This window comes from Cervus elaphus, chromosome 12 (assembly GCF_910594005.1).
Source record: "Cervus elaphus chromosome 12, mCerEla1.1, whole genome shotgun sequence".
In the NCBI taxonomy this organism is placed as follows: Eukaryota; Metazoa; Chordata; class Mammalia; order Artiodactyla; family Cervidae; genus Cervus; species Cervus elaphus.
In genome coordinates this window covers 10,826,852-10,844,913 of record NC_057826.1, presented here as the reverse complement: position 1 = coordinate 10,844,913, position 18,062 = coordinate 10,826,852, and the positions used below count along the sequence as shown (strand labels likewise).

Genomic DNA, 18,062 nt, shown 5'->3' with positions numbered 1-18,062 from the left:
GCCGGGTCTCCCACATTGCAGGCAGATGCTTTATGGTCTGAGTCACCAGAAGAATTTCTTCTTCAAGGCCATGAACAAATGATGCATTGAGTCTTTCTCCGACTTCCTTTTCTGCTTTTTCTTTCACTTTAAGAATACTTATGATTATTAGTGGGCCTAATAAATAATCCAGTATAACTTCCTCTTTTCTAAACCCTTATTTGAACATAGCTACAAAATCTCTTTTGGCATATAACATAACATATTAAAAGGTTCTGGGAGTTAGGATGTAGACATCATTGAGGGTAGTGAGCCGGCATTATTCTGCCTACCACAATTGATAACTAACATATAAACAACAAAACAGAAAGAAGTGTTAGTTTAAAATAACTGAAACACAGCAAAGATAAGTTCTGAATTTAATAAAAGCTACTTACTAACCTAAAAACCCACATCAAATCTTTTTTAGCACATGCAACTTTAGCTTACTTTCCTCCCTGAATATCACTGATTCAAATTCAAGCAGACCAGCTTTGCTATCCTATGAAACAGTAGAAAATAATACAGATAATCTATGAAAAGGTCAAAAAAGAAAATCTAAAATTCATTTGTAGAGTATACTTAACATTTATGGATTTTCTAGAATACATTCCAGAATATAAAAATACATCCAATAATTTAGGAGAGGAAAAATGTAACTTTAAATATCTGAACTCTACATTCAATGCTTCACTGTTGCTAAGTGACTACGTAACTGAAAGTATTGAAAATGTTTGTCTTCCAAATTAATTAGTCAATAGAAGTAGTACAAGAATCAGGCCCATTACACAGATAGGCAGGTGGGTGGGGATATTTATAACTAAAGAATAATTAGCCATAACTTTCTATTGTCAATTTACTTAGTAACAATATGAATGTTGTTATAGAGTCAGTCAAAGCTGGTTATCAGAAGCTCCAGGCATATCATTAATTTATTCAATTCTGGTCTTAGGCACATTGAATCAATGAAGTTTAATTTCAATCCTAGTTGACCTGTTGGCCTGGCTGGATTTTAAATAACACTAAACACATGAGAAATAAAATTATTATAATGAAACATATATAAGCAAAAACAAGGACTAAAATTAAAACAAACTACTGATTTTACTCAAGTAGTGGATATAAGTTTTTAAAAACCCACTGTTTCTCAATTGGTTTTTGAAAATAATTATGAAGAAAATCTAAAAATACATGCGGGAAGATATGACTTCACATTAAACAAAATAATAGTTTAGTGAGTTTAAATAATTTCTTCAATCAATTAAAATTCTTTCATTATCTCTAATGATCAAGATCACTGAACTTCTGAACCAACTGGTGAAATGTAAGATAAAGTGCTAAATAGATTCTTTTTAATTAACCAGAATCCAAATAAATTACATTACACTTAGAGATTATCCCTTAAATTAATTTAGAATGCTTAATTATACTCCGACATGCAATAGAAAAAATTGGTTTTCCTAGCTCTTAGACTAGATAATGACTAACATTTGTATAAGTTGCATGACTGCCAAATATTCTTTCAATGAGACAAATAAAAAAAAAAACACTGCTTGCAACAATGTGGGAAATAAAATATGAATCACAAGTAAGAGAAAAACTTAACCAATAAATACGCAATGCACACACACAACATAAATGACACAACCCCCTGTTTCCCAGGACCAGGAAAGAGTCCTGGAGTAGAAGCACTCGTTTTCACTCCAGGAAAGATGCCTTCAGTTCACAAGTCCCGCCCTTGTTTCTGTCCCAAAAATGAATTCTAAGAAATTGTTCTTTATTCTGCCATCAACACGGAAATGGTACAAAAATTCAGAAAAAGGACAAGGGAAAACAGAGAAAACAGTTGAAAGGAGTTATTCAGAACACTGGGAAAATCAGAGGAAAATCCTTAAAAAACTGAGATTACTACTGGTAGAAGTGAATCACGTAGATGAGAACCTGTGGAAGTGCCTTCAGTAGAATAAAAGTTCTAGAAAACTGAAAAATACTAAATCATATCTCTATCATATAGTAAAAATACTCATCCTCAGAGCTATATACAGGAATATACAGTGTACCAGTTTCATCACTAAGCTGACTCTATTCCTTGAATGACAAGTGTTATTACCCTTTGGATATTCTACAAAACAAGCAAGTAAACAAACAAAAAAAACTATGAGAAATGTTTTGGCTTAAAATTCATAAGGCTTCTACTAAAACAGGTCTTCCAAAGTCTAACACAGCAAATCCAGTAGCTTTGGCTCATTCCTTGCATCCTCTTTTCCAAACTGCCATTGAACATATACAAGGCAAAGATTAATTATATCCAATCACAAATGTTGAGGAGCTAACAGTCAAAATAAGAGAACCATTATAAAACTTACTGTGATAACTTAAACTACCCAAAACAGCAATGTATTCAAAGTGCTAAAATGGTAATGGAAGAAAAAATGTCTTAACTCTTGTCCTTGTTCTTTCTAAGATTCATTTCTCTACCTTTACTTTTGACCCCATTCACTCTCGTATCTTCTGGGTTCCTGCTATACCAATTAACCTTTCTTTCACCTATTCAACTTCTCCCATTCCTGGATCCTTTTCCCACTGCCCACTTCTTGGCCCACTTCATTGCTATTCCAACAAACAGGTGCTCATCAGAAACAATCAAACAACCTGAGCGATAGTCCTCTGCGGCAAAAATATACCTTCTGAAGTAGCTGAAGGACTAGCTCCCTTCTTCCACATTCCATTAGTACCTTTCCCTTTATTCAGAAAAGGTAACTCCCTAATAAAGAGGCCGTTCATAATGGTTTATTTCATCATTACATGCATTACAGTCCCAATAAGTGATACATGACAGGAAAGGACAGATCTGAGAGCCTGGATTCACAGTGCAGGCTACCAAGAACATCGCCTTTCTAGGCACTGCATGTATCAGAGTGGAGGGAATGGATGAAGAACCCAGTGACTCCAACAAAGCCAAATAAGCATGTGACCTACCCAAGAGAGAAACTGGGTAAGAAGACAAAATTTCACCTTTAAGGGAAAGGAATTTAAGAGGCCATGTGAATTTCTAAGTACTTCAGAAAGAAAAATGAGGTACATGAAATAGTCACAGTCATAATCATAAAGTGCCTGGAAAGCAAAGATGAGTTCTTCGTTTAATTAAGAGTTCACAATTTCAGTTTAAGAAAAAAATGTGTTAATAAAGTTGTCTGCTATATTTGTTCATAATAATTAGCATTTCATAAGCAAGAATGGAGCTAAATCATACCATACAGATATCTCTCCTTCTAAAGGTCCCTGATGGGTTCCCTAATAGCTCAGTTGGTAAAGAATCCACCTGCAAAGCAGGAGACGCCAGTTCAATTCCTGGGTTGGGAAGATCTGCTGGAGAAGGGATACGCTACCCACTCGAGTATTCTTGGGCTTCCCTTGTGGCTTAGCCGGTAAAGAACCTGCCTGCAATGCAGGAAGACCTGGGTTCAATCCCCGGGTTGGGAAAATCCGCTGGAGAAGGGGAAGGCTACCTACTCCAGTATTCTGGCCTGGAGAATTCCATGGACTGTAAAGTCCATGGGGTCGCAAAGAGACTTTCACTTTCAAAGGTCTCTGACAAAAGAAATCCCTCTAACATGCCTATAAATTTTAACTTTTAGTAGACCTAATAGTTTCAAAGCATGTATTCTTATTCAAAGCATGTATTCTTCATGCCAGAAAAACTGGCACACACAGGAGCAGTGAGCTATCAGAATATTAAGAAGGTAGGCAGTGGATGGTTTATTAAGAAATTACTAAAAATAACTACTTACACAAGTTAAAATATCATACCTAAATCTTCTCTGCTGCAGTTTATATCTCTCTACTCTTTTCTTTGTTGCCATTCATAACAATGAAGAATTCCTAAGTCAACAACTACTAAACTTCTAAGAGGTCCATGACAATAACTTCTCAGTAGATTTCATCTCCTTTTGGAACACCCCAGCTCCAACCTACAGCCCTGAAATAGCCCCTAAAACAGAAGAAAACTCATATCTTCCTAATAATACATGTGTACGTATGCAACTATAACAGGCTTGGCTTGTTCTTCATTATCCATATTAAGTCCTCATTATTTCTGAATCACAGACAGCACTCATACATCTTGTACCCAAAAGTCAAGAAATTACCATATCATCCCTCTATCACAAAAGTTTGGGTCTTCTGGAGACTTTTACTTTTTATAGTTTTTAAAGAATAGACAAAAGCATGATCTTTTTTGGTCTCCCAATAAATCAGCCCCTCTTTCCCAACTTTGCTATTTCTCCCAAAGGCAAAAGCACAAAGACCTTGAGTATCCTGTGAGCCTTCTCTCATTCACCCACATTGTTCAATCTTGCACTAATTCCTCAACAGTATCTTGCATGTTGCCACTACTAATGTCCTCTGTCAGTCCCTCTTTTGCTTTTATTGAGACTGTTACGATAGGCTCCTAATTAGATTCATGGGATCTTGAGAGTGGGACACAACTTTGCAACTCATTAGATGCATTTCCACAATCAATATCAAGATGGAATCTAACAATAAAGTTTCAAAATATTTGGAGGGGAAAAAAAAATCACACCCTGAAAATAGCTGGATATCTCCATCAGTTATTGATAGAAAAAACTCCTCTATCAGTTATTGATAGAAATAATCAATATCAGTAGGGATATAGAAACCACCAGAAATGCAGAACAATATGAAACAATTTAGCATAAGTTACTTTTATAGAACATTTCACAATAAATGCAGAACATAACTTATTTTCAAGTGCACATGGAAAATTTACTAACAGAGACCACATTTGGGGCAATAAAACAAATCTCAGAAAAAGCATCGAAATCATGGAATATGTTTTACAACTGCAAGGGTACTAAGTTTAGAAACTGATAATATTTATAAAATTCTATATAATTGGAAACTAAGTAGCCCACTTCTTTAAAAAAAAAAAATCCACATCAGAGAAGAAATCACAAGGGAAATATTCTCTAAATGAAACTAAGTAATAATAAAAGGAAAATATACCAGAATTTGTTAAATGTATTTGAAGTATTACTAAGATGAAAATTTACAATTTTAAATGACTATATTAAGGAACAGAAAGATTAAAATAAAGTGTCCAACTTATGAATCCAGGAGAAAAACAAATGATGTACAAAGGAAGTAAAAGAAAGGAAATAAGAATGACACTAGAGATCAATAAAACACTAAAAAGACAAATAATAGAAAAAATTAAAAATCAAAGGCTGTTTCTTTGAAAATAGTAATAAAATTAATAAAACCCCCAGCAAGACTTATAAGAACAAAAGAATGAACACAAATTACCAATGCCAGGAATATAACAGACATCAGCACAGATCTTACAGAAACTAAAAGAATTAAAAAGGGGCTATTACAAAAAAACTTTACGTCAATAAATCTGACAACTTCAATAATTTGGGAAAACAGACACAAAGTACATGTTTATTGAATGAATGCATATTTTACTGATTTTAGCACTTTACTAGGGAAGAACAAACATGACTTACCTAATTAGCATTTCCAAATGGCCAATAGACAGAAATGTACACAGTGGGGATACAGGAGCTAAAGGGGAAATTCTCAAGGAGAAACAGTTCTCTCTCCAGACCCAGAAATGAAGATAAGCAAACAAGAGACAAGGAGAGGAGAAGCATTTGGAAATTCTGTAGTTCAAACTAAATGTAAGAGAAACCGAATATTTTTCCCCCAACCCTAAGATTTCATGAACATAAACAAAGAAAAATAAAAGAGAAAGAGCAATCAACACACCTCTCTTCTCTCGGTGTATTTCTTCCAGAAGTTGCTCCTGTCTTTCTATCTGTTCAAAAAGACACTGAAGCTCAGCTTCCTTGTTTTCCGTCATATTCTTGAGTTGTTGTCTGCACAACATCAGCTGGTGCCGTAGACTTTTCTCTCTGTTTTCTCTCTCTTTCAGCTCCTCACAGAGCCACTGAAGTTTAGTCTAAAAATATGACATTTATTCTAATTTTTAAAAATCTAGAAAACAGTGGCATTCCAAAACATGATGAAGTCATGATAATCTAAATTTAAACAATAACTAATGATTTAAGCAAAATTTAAAAATACCCATAATGTTTTAATTTGCATAATGGTTTATATCAGTTAAAAGCTCATGCAGAAAATTATTTTCTTGGATTTTTATAAAATACTTGGTATGCTCTATCATCTTTCGAAAGGCAATACCACAGAAAGTTTAGCCTATTAAACTTCATGTTGTAATACAACATGGAGTGGGGTGCCATTGCCTTCTCCGATCCAGCTGCTAGTTGACTTTAAATCATCTAAACAGTCTTCACCTCAATAAGAAGCAAAATAGTGGAAGCTGTGAACTAGAAGGGAAAATGCAATTAAGCTAACGGACAATCTCCCTGAATAGTACATATCATAAGCAAGAATATTCTAAGTCTCCAGAAGTCTAAAAGGCTGTTTGGACATGCCCCGGTTTATTAAAAATAGCTGTGATAGAATCATTTTGCAGGTTCAATCCCTGGTTTGGGAAGATCCCCTAGAGAAGGAAATGGCAACCCACTCCAGTAATCTTGCCTGGAAAATCCCATGGACAGAGGAGCCTGGCAGGTTATAGTCCATGGGGTCATAAGAGTCGGACACAACTCAGTAACTGAACCACCACATGATGAAGCAGAACTGGGATATGGCCCTTAGACTGGGACTCCCCACATACATCAGCTTTCAAATATCCCCAGAAATGACAAAGAGGCACAATTCCTTTGGACAAAAGGTCGAACAGGTTGTGACATAGAAAAAAAAATCATCATAAGTCAAATTATAAAAAAGTATACAGTAATATCATAAGGTAACCAATATGTTGGGTGAAGAAAAATGGAAATCATGCATAAAGTTATGGTTTATTAATAACAAAGCACTTTTGATCAGACCAGAGTTTATGTTAATGAGCTAGTTAGGGTGGAGCCCCTAGATAGCCTCAGGATGGGGCTGGGGATTAGCTAGCTGAAATTTACCTTTATACTCTTCAACTTAGAAGAAGGGAGATGGGGTACAGGCCAGGGAGGACTGGAGATTAAGTTCTGTAAAGACCTGAACAGCGAGACATAATGAGCTTCCAGGCTGGTGAACTCACTTCCACGCCAAGAGGGTAATGCACCCAAAATTCCATAGAGACAGAAGTTCCTGTACTCAGAATACTTTGGGACCATGCCCTATATATCCCTTCATCTGGCTGTTCAATTGTATCCTTTATAAAGAAGTAGTAATAGTAAGTCAAATATTTCCCTGAAATCTGTGAGCCATTATAACAAATTAATGAACTATGGGAATCCCAATTTGAAGCCAGCTCAGATAGAAATGTAGGAAACCCAGGCACTCAATACTTGTGACTGGCATCTGAAGAGTGGGGAGAGGTAGGGGAAGTCTAGTGGCACTGAGCCCTTAACCTGTGAGATCTGGACTAACTCTGGACAGTTAGTGTCAGAGATGAATTAAGTTATAGGGCACCCAGTTGATGAAAGAAAAAAACTGAAAGACTACTTGATGCAGAAAACTCAAACATCTACAGTCAAAAGTGTTGTGAGTAGACACAGGCCATAAGAGCAGGTATTACATTTCACAGAAAGGGCAGGCCACTAGGATTTTTCATCTTCAGAGCTCTGATTTATATAAGCTAAGGGTAACTGCAACAGAAATATTGGGAATGCCCTCCTCCACCAACTCCTCATGGATAGATAGGGTGGTCATTCTACTCCAAACAAAGCAGGCTAAGAACACTGAGATCCCAACTGTCATCTTCCCAGGTTATTAAGGTGCAATTTTTGAAATCTTCAATAAAATACTAACAACCAGAATCCAGAAACATATAAAAGGGTTTTGACAGCATAATCAACTGGGATTTAACCCATGAATGCAAGGTTTCACTAATATTTGAAAATTAATTAATATAATATGCCATATTAGTAAGCATTAGAGACATAAGCCGCATGATAATATTAAAAGGTGAAGAGAAATCATATGATGAAATTCAGTACTCATTCACAATGAAGACGCTCAACAAGCTAGGAATAGAAGGGAACTTTCACAACCTGATAATAGACATCTATTTTAAAAAACCACAATTATAATCATACCTAATGGTAAAAGACAATGCTTTCTCCCTAAAATCAGAAACAAGAATGTCTGCTCTCACCACTTTTATATAACACTTTATCAGGAGGTCATGGCCTGGCAATTTTGCAATAAAATTTAATAAACTATATCCACACTGAAAAAAAGAGAAGCAAACCTATTTAGATCTATTTGCCGATAACATGCCCCTGTATAAAAAAATCCTAATGATTTCATTAAAAACATATTAGAACTAATAAAATAGTTTAGCAATATTGTAGTATATAAGATCAATACACATAAATCAATTGTAGTTCTATATGCTTGAATGATCAGTAAAAAAAATCAAGTTAAAAGTCAGCTGTATGTACAGTAGCATCAAATAAATAAAATACGTAATAATACACCTTTCAAAAAAACTGAAAAACATACTCTGAAAAGATAATAAAGAAAAAAACTAAACAAAACACTGTTGAAAAAAAAATTTTAATACCTAAATAAATGGGACAATATCCCATGTACAAAATATCAGAAGACTTAATACAGTTCAGACAAAAATACTCCTCAAAAAGACCTATACATTCAATGCAAACTCAATCAATATCCCAAATGGCTTTTCGGAAAATTGACAAGTTCATTCTAAATAGCATATGTACAATCAGGGGACCCAGAGTAGCCAAAAAAAAAAAAAAGTGTTGGAAAATAAGACCAAATTTGGAAGACTCAAAGTTACCCATTTCAAAGCTTACTACAAAGACACAGTAATCAAAACAGTGTAATACTGGCATAGGATAAACAATAGATCAATGAAATAGAATTAAGAGTCCAGAAAAAAACCTATGCATATATGGTCAACTGACTTTCAACAAGGGTGTCAAAACAATTTGATGAAGAAAGAAGAGTCTTTTCAATGAGTGGTGGTGGGACTACGAATAGTGACATGTACAAGAACAGACTTGGACCTATACCTCATACTGTGGTATTAAAAAATTAACTCAAAATGGATCATAGATCTAAATGTAAGAACTAAAAATATAAGACTCCTAGAAGAAAATAGGCAGAAGTCTTCATGATCTTGATCTGACAATCATTTCTTAGATATTACACCAAAAGCACAACCAACCAAAGAAAAAAGTTGATAAATTTGACTTAATCAAAATTTAAAATATTATGCTTCAGTGGTCACAGTCAACAAAGTGAAAACACAACCCACTAAACAAGAAAGAATATTTATAGATCGTATGTCTGAAAAAGGGCTTATAGCTAGGATACATGAAGAACTCAAATAATAAATTAAAAGATAACTAAATCAGCAAAAGATCAAAATAGACATTTCTCCAAAGAAGATATATGAATGGCCAATAACCACATGAAAAGATTCTCAACAACTAGCCATCAGGGAAATGCAAATCAAAACCACACTAAAGTTCCATTTTACATCCAGCAGGATAGCTATGATCAAAAAAAATAAAAAACACACAGATGATAACAACTGTTCGTGTGTATATGGAGAAATTAAAATGCTCATATACTGACAAGAGCAACGTACAATGGTGAAAAACAATCTGGACTTTTTTCAAAAGTTTAAACATATTTACTGTGTAACTTAGCAAGTCTCTCCTAGGTATACACTTATAAGGAATAAAAACATATGTTCATGCAAAAAACCATGTTACTCAAAATGTTCATAGAAGCACTATTCATGATAGCCAAGAAATCAAAATAATCCAAATGAACATCAACTGGTAAATGAATGTCATATATCCATACAATGGACAGTTACTTAATAAGAAGTAGTAAAGTACTGATACATACTACAACACAGATGAACCTTGATAACATTCTGCTAAATGAAAGAAATCAGACATAAAGGATTGCTTATTATATGATTCCATTGATAGTAAATGTCCAGAACAGACAAATCTATAGAGATAAAAGCAGATTACTTCCTGACTAGTGCTACCAGGAGGGTGGGATGGGCAGATATGTTAAGAACCTGATGGCTAATGGTCCAGATTGCCTTTTGGGGGGTAATGAAAATGTTCCAAAATTCATGTAGTGATGGCTGCACCTCTCTGTGAATATACTAAAAACTACTAAATGGTAACTCTAAATAGGTCAGTTGTATGGTACATGAATTATATCTCAATTTAGCCATTACTTAACAAAAAATAAAAGGAGGGAGGAGACAGATCAACAAAAGCCAAAGTTAAATCACCCTGCAGAGATGAGATCTGGCTTTAGTACTTGCTATACAATTTGTAGGCCTTTGCCTTGTCTGTATGTCACTAGACATACAGGAAACAGTGTATTAAATAAATACAGTGGAAACACTAGACATACAGGAAACAGTGTATTAAATAAATACAGTGGAAACAGTGAAGACTTCATTTTAGGGGGCTCCAAAATCACTGCAGATGGTGATTGCAGCCATGAAATTATAAGACGCTTGCTCCTTGGAAGAAAAGTTATGACCAACTTAGACAGCATGTTAAAAACAGAGACATTACTTTGCCAACAAAGGTCCATCTAGCCAGGGCTATGGTTTTTCCAGTAGCCATGTATGGATGTGAGAGTTGGGCTGTAAAGAAAGCTGAGTGTCAAAGCATTGATGCTTTTGAACTGTGGTGTTGGAGAAGACTCTTGAGAATCACTTGGACTGCAAGGAGATCCAACCAGTCCATCCTAAAGGAGATCAGTCCTGAATACTTGTTGGAAGGACTGATGTTGAAGCTGAAACTCCAATACCTTGGCCACCTGATGCAAAGAACTGACTCATTGGAAAAGACTGATGCTGGGAAAGACTGACAGCAGGAGAAGGGGATGACAGAGGATGAGATGGTTGGATGGCATCACTGACTCAATGGACATGAGTTTGAGTAAACTCTGGGAGTTGGTGATGGACAGAGAGGCCTGCTGTGCTGCAGTCCCTGGAGTCGCAGAGTGGGACACGACTGGGTTGAACTGAAATACAGGAAGTCCTCAACTTAACATGAGGATGTGAACTTCCAATTATGACTGTAGAAATTTAAGTCTGCTTCATTCCCCAATATCCACTTTGAAATACTATTGCAAATAGAAAAAGAAAAAGATAAAATTCCACAGCACAGAAAGCCAGAAAAGATAATCAATTCTGCCAGATTAAAGGATCACTTTCTACTAACGCATTTAGGAAGAAAACAGAGTCAGCATGAGGATGAGAGATATACCGTCATCCCCATCTAACCACAAATATGAGACAAGGAAGTGAACTGACTGATCTTTAGAAAGCATACTCTCTAGATAGAGTGGAGAACATATCAGAGGTTGGAAGCCAAGAGGCTTTTATAGTATTCCAAACAAGTGAAAAATAGTAATAAGGACTGGACCAAACTCTACATATTTGAGACTTAAATGTAAGGAGAGTAAGGAAGAAGGAGGACTCGGCATTGATGGCCAATTTTTAGCTTAATAAACTAAAACAGGAAACCTAAAAAAGCAAAGATTTAGGGGTTAAGAAGTTAAATTAGGCTGAAATAGACTGAGGTTAGGATCAAAACACACAGAAGTATAGATGATAATTGGATACATAGATCTAAAGCTCAAGAGATATGGTCAAGAGACACAAACTAAATCAATAGTGTAAAGGAAGTTAAAGGCATAGGAACAGATAAATGGCCCCTAAAGAATATCTACAGAGAGAAGAGAAGAGGGTTTAGAAGAGATAAGCACAAGTGAAACTCCAAAGTAAAACCGAGATATAAATGGAAATTTAGGAGGAAAATATGAGTCTGGGGCAACTGAATACCAAAGAAAGAAAATATTACAAGGTGGCTATCCTCAAAGTCAAAAATTCAAAAGGAAGGGACAGGCATATTAAGTAATTCAAAAAATATACATTTGTCAAAAACGATTGCAGCTCAGCCCATCAAACCAAAATAGGACTAAAAACATGAACTCCAAATTGTTTGTGGTGATTATGCCTTTATACCTAACAAAGACAAGTGTAAAGTATATAGAAAATATGTTCTCTTATTTTTTTGAAAAGTTCCATTCAGGCTACTATGTTACAAAAAACAAGGGCAAGAAGGACACTACTTCTGATGTGGTGTCATATCCATGGTTCTTCTTAATTCTGTTTTCTACCACAAGAGAATGAAATCCTAGCATTATTAGATCTTCTTATGCCTCAGAAGGAAAACAAATTCCATGTGGTAATAATGCACTTATTTGATTTCTTAAAAAATATTCATTACCAATTCAATTTTTTAACACTCAAATGGTCCAAACAAAATGAATCCCTGGGGATCACTAGCTTCCATCATCTAGTTTAATCTGTTCTTTCTCAATGATTTAATGGCAAATTTTAAAAATACCTTCAATTTCCTTTTTCTCAGTGGTTTCCTACCTATTCCTTATTCCATTCCAATCTTTGGCCTGTTGTTAAGAGAGAATAACAACAAAAACAATTCTGTTTTATCATAACAATACTCCTACTGGTTCTGATAAAAACAGAATAATAAAAAATTATCTGAAACAAAGCAATAATCAGGTTTGATCTGTGTTATGGACTGAATTATACCCCCCTCAAAATCATGTTAAACCCTAACCAAAGACACAGGGACTTTAGGGAAGTAATTAGGGTTAAATGAGGTCTTAAGGGTAGTGTCCTTTGAAGAAGAAGAGACACACTCTGACTCCTAACCTTCAGCTCTTCCAACCATGGCACCAGCCCCAACATGAAAGATGACTGTCTATGAGGCAAGAAGTCTCACCAGAAACCAGTTCTAGCACTGAATGACCTTGGAATTCTAGGCCACAGAACTGTGAGAAAATAAATATCTGTTGTTTAACTCACCCAGTTTTCTTATGGCAGCCCTAGCCAACTAGTGCAATAAGACCTACGGCTCAACAGTTAATTCCTATTGAGTCTTTATTCCACTGCCATACAAAATTAAAAACAGGTCATAGTTAGATGCTTGTTATGAGTTGAATAAGTATGCACAATATATTATTAATCCTAGAAAACAAATTGATTTATGGAAATTTAACCAACCAATAATCAATTAAGAGAATCAGAGTTTGTTAGAGAAACACCTATTATCTTTCATTAAGTATCTTGGAGAAACAGCTTGAAACACAGTATAGGAATAACTTCACCAATTTCAAACAATAATTAGATGACAAGGCTATATACATCACAGTGCAAACACCACTCTATTAACCACTCACAAGAGTATCTTACAGATTACATAATAGGCTCATTTATTTAACTACACCAACAAATATTGCTAAGTAAACAAAAATAGGGCAAATAATTTTAAATCAGTTTTTTTTTAACCTTCATAGTTGACAGCTTGCAAGTAGATGGAAATATTTTTAAGTATCCAGTAAAACAATCACAGTGATATTTTAAATCTGTATGAATCCTCTAGTGAGATTCAGTGGAATACTATACCAGAAGTCACTAAGGAATGACTCAAAACTAAAAATAGAAAATTCAAATAAAAAGCTTATAGTTGATAGTTATATCAGGAACCATAACTTTGCTGCTTTTCACTACCATGCTTCCTTCATTAAAATTCTAAAAACAACTCTGAGAGAAAATGTTTATACAAGAACCAGAGATAAAAAGGATAGCAATTTTTTAGAATATGCTAGGTTACCAAAATAAGAATTAACCCAGAACTGCAAAAATCAAACTGAAATCAACCTCAAAATATAATTCTTTCACTAAAACTTACCACTTTTTATTTGGTTTGAATATCATCTAGAAGAAATATACCCATATTCATAGTACATTTTAGAAAATACAAAATTATTCCGCCAGTTAAACTGAGTGAGTTCCCTGTGTACGACCTAAGGATATTTCCACCACAAGAAGATACCTGAGTATCTGTATCACATTTTGCTGTCGCCACTGGAAGGATAAAATACTAGATGATCATTTGCAACCTTCAACAAGAATTAAATGCAATGAGTCCAATGACAAACCTAGACAAAACATTAAAAAGCAGACGTCACTTTGCCGACCAAGGTCCGTCTAGTCAAAGCTGTGGTTTTTCCAGTAGTCATGTATGGATGTGACAGTTGGACTATAAAGGAAGCTTAGCGCCGAAGAATTGATGCTTTTGACCTGTGGCGTTGGAGAAGACTCTTGAGAGTCCCTTGGACTGCAAGGAGATCCAACCAGTCCATCCTAAAGGACATCAGTCCTGAATATTCACTGGAAGGACTGAAGCTGAAGCTTCAATACTTTGGCCATCTGATGTTAACAAACCAACTCACTGGAAAAGACCCCGATGCTAGAAAAGAGTTAAGGCAAGAGGAGAAGGGGGCGACAGAGGATAAGATGATTAGATAGCATTCACTGACTTAATGGGCGTGAATTGGAGCAAACTCCAGGAGATAGTGAAGGACAGGGGAGCCTGGTGTGCTGCAGTCCATGGGGTTGCAAAGAGTTGGACATGACTTAGTGACTGAAGAAAAACAACAATACTTCTCACAAAATAAGTTTTTTTTTTTAAATCCACATCACTAAAAAGGCAATATTCATAATATAGTTTATACTCAAGTGTAAGTCACACAATCAGAATAAAAAAACAGTGGCCCAGAGTTCAGAGCTCCAGGTTCCCAAACCCTTCTCAGAAACTAGTTTCATATCCTTAGGTAAAATTCAAAACTCCCAGGATCTCTTTCTCATCTACAAAACAAAAAGTCAAACTTCACAATCTCTGAAACTGCTTCAGTTACAATATTTCTAAAACAGTAGGAAAAACAAGTACTCGTCACCGTACAGAACATCAGTTCAGTCACTCAGTCGTGTCCGACTCTTTGCGACCCCATGGACTGCAGCACGCCAGGCTTCCCTGTCCATCACCAACTCCTGGAGGTTGTTATACTACAGAAAAGTATGACTTTGGGATGATGTGCATGTGTGCTCAGTCATGTCTGACTCTTTGCAACCCCATCGACTGTAGCTCACCAGGCTCCTCTGTCCATGGAATTCTCCAGGCAAGAATTCTAGAGTGGGTCACCATTTCCTCCTCTAGGGGGTCTAATGCAGGGATAGAATACGCAGCTCCTGCGTTGGCAGGCAGATTCTTTACCACTGAACCAACTGGGAAGCCCCTTTGGGATGATACCAAACAGGAAAATCCCTAAATAACTTGGAAACATATTTTTTTATATATTGATATATAATCTTAATCTGGAGAAGGAAATGGCAACCCACTCCAGTATTCTTGCCTGGAAAATCCCATGGACTGAGGATCCTGGTAGGCTACAGTCCGTGGGGTCGCAAAGAGTCGGACACGACTGAGTGACTTCATTCACTTCACTATATAATCTTAAAATTTAAATACTATTGACCAAATAATACAAGTTTGAGATCAGATATATTTCTGAAACCTAACCTGCTTGTTACTTATTCATTGGTGATAGTTAACCTGAGGAAGTAAACAGAGTAGGAAAATGCAGCAAGTCTAAATACTTCCTTAAAAAAAAAAAAAAAAAGATACTTATTTAGCATTTAGCCAAGCCCTTTTTCTGCATCTAGGAATATTTCATCTATCCCAAAGGAAAGATCTCTGGGGTGCATATTCGATACATTAACATCAGAAGAGCAATGGCCCCTGAATGGCTCACAATTAAACAATCTGGCAGTCAGAAGTGCTTTACAAAGGAAAGGAACACTCTTGATAATGAACATGCCCAAGGGGCTCCCTTGTACTTGAGGCATGCAATTCTAATTTTCCCCTCAGGAGCCCCAGAGAAGGAAATGGCAACCCACTCCAGTATTCTTGCCTGGAGAATTTCATGGACAGAGGAGCATGGAGGATGTGAGTCCATGGGATCACTCAGATTCCGACATGACTGAGTTACTTATTTATAGTAAGTACTAAAGATGCAACAAGGACTAGGAATGACACAGGTGTTCCCACAGAAAGCTTACAGATTAGAGAAAGAAGAGAAGAGTAAATGGGAATTTCAACACAGTGGGATAAATGCCAAGAAGGAAAAGCTCTCCATAAGCAAAGAAGCATATCAATTCACTTTGTGCATCTTCAGAGAATAATTAATACCAGTCTCCCAGAATTAAATGTGCTCTGTAAACAAGAGTACCGAGGCTCTTGTCTTGTGATGAGCAGCAGCTGACACCAGCTTTTTTATTTACTACCATAAACTGATAACTTAAGATCTGAGATCAAGTGATGCCTGCAAGTAGTGTGGTTCCATTCTGAAAGTGAGTGCCTGCTGGCTCTACAGCTGATGACCTGTCCGTATTTTCTCACTGAAAGTCTTTGCTACTTCTCGTTTCGCTCCATGATTTGAACCTAAACTCTGATTTATGCCTTGTCCCTGCTTCTCTTTAGGCCTTCCTGTCCAGATGAAACTTTCTGGATATTAATCCCCATAGTGGAAACTCTTCCAATGCTTCTGCTAGCTTGCTACCTAGGACTGTGCATGGCTGTCTATTCCAATACAAACCATTGACTGGGGTCTTCTAGTTTGAATGGAAATCCCTAGATATCTCCTTCTCCATCAGCCTCTTACATAACATTAAATATTACTTGCATATTGTCATCAAAATATTTCTTGAGTCTGTCCCTTCCAATGAATTGCTACAACTTCCTAAATTAGAAGTTTCACCCTACCTAAACCAGAGACCTGGGTCTCACTGAAGACCTCTTAACTTCTTGCATTTGGTCTTCCCACCTGTAATCCCCCTTTCACATCACTATCAGAGTGATGCTTCTAAAATACGAACATATGGCTCTCATGTTCAAAACTCCTTCATGGCCCCCCACTAAATGCAGAGCAGACCCAAGCTTTTAAAATGGCATACGATGCTCTTCTTGACGGATCTAAACTCTGTCTCCTTCTAGAGCCTCATCCTTGACATCCTCTGTCTCACGTTTTCAGTGTATGTAGTACTGCCAGATCACTTGGTGTTTCTTTGGTATTTATCATGCTGTTTCTCTTCCAGGCCATTCCTACAATTGTTTACTCAGTATGCATATTCTTTCCTGTTTACCTGGCTGGCTGCAAGATCTATCCATAGCATCTGCCTCCAAGGCAGCTTGTGCTCACCTGTTACAGCTCTTACATCTAATATTGAAACCATCTACAGAAGTGTCAGTTTTTCTAGAGACAACATGTTCCTTAAGAGGAAAGATAATTTCTTTTTTTTTTTAACATTTATTTATTTGGCTGCACTGGGTCTTAGTTTCGACATGTGGGATCTAGTCCCCTGACAGGGGATGGAACCCAGACCCCCTGCATTGAGAGGGTGAAGTCTTGGACCAACTGGAACAACAGGGAAGTACGGGGATCATTTCCTAATTCATTCTTATCTTCACAGCATGTAATGGGAGTACTGAGGCACAGTAGCTACTTAGTAAATTCTCAGTTAAACTGAATAAAATTTAGCCTCTAAATGCTTTGTCAGGGTTTTTTGACAAAAACAAATTCCTTGTCTATGGGAAGGCCCTGCTTTACTTAACCATCTCAACCCTCTTCCTCTCTGTCATGCATTATTCTTAGATTCATTGGTTATTTTATCTATGAGCCAGGTCCAAATCTTAGTTGGGTTTCACGTTTATGTTATGTTACCACTGCCAACAAAGCAACAGGAACACAATTTCCACCCAGTCTTAGTTCTTCTAGAATTAACACTAAAAGAAGAAATGCATTTGGCAGATTTATGAAAACAATTACAAAATGCCATCAGAGGTCCTTCTAATACTGCAAGACGTCAACATCGACTAGCTGAATAGCAATTCTACTTTCCATATAGCTTTTGTCCTTTGACTTCAGATATTATCTTCAATACTTATAGAGCTGTCCAGTCATAGTTCATGGGAATTACAGTACTGTAGCCCATCAATAACCTGAGCCATCTTTCTAGTAAATAGATTCAATTCCTCCTTAGTCAGTTGGTCAGC

General features: G+C 36.3%; 1 protein-coding gene across 3 annotated transcripts in view; it reads right to left on the bottom strand.

Annotated features, from left to right (window-relative positions):
* CEP128 (centrosomal protein 128) overlaps positions 1-18,062 on the bottom strand; it is a 447,512-nt gene that overhangs the window by 229,493 nt on the left and 199,957 nt on the right. For all 3 annotated transcript variants that reach the window (XM_043918906.1, XM_043918908.1, XM_043918907.1), the window contains one exon: positions 5,809-6,001. In XM_043918906.1, the coding sequence (XP_043774841.1) occupies positions 5,809-6,001 (193 nt within the window). The remainder of the gene's footprint in view (positions 1-5,808; positions 6,002-18,062) is intronic.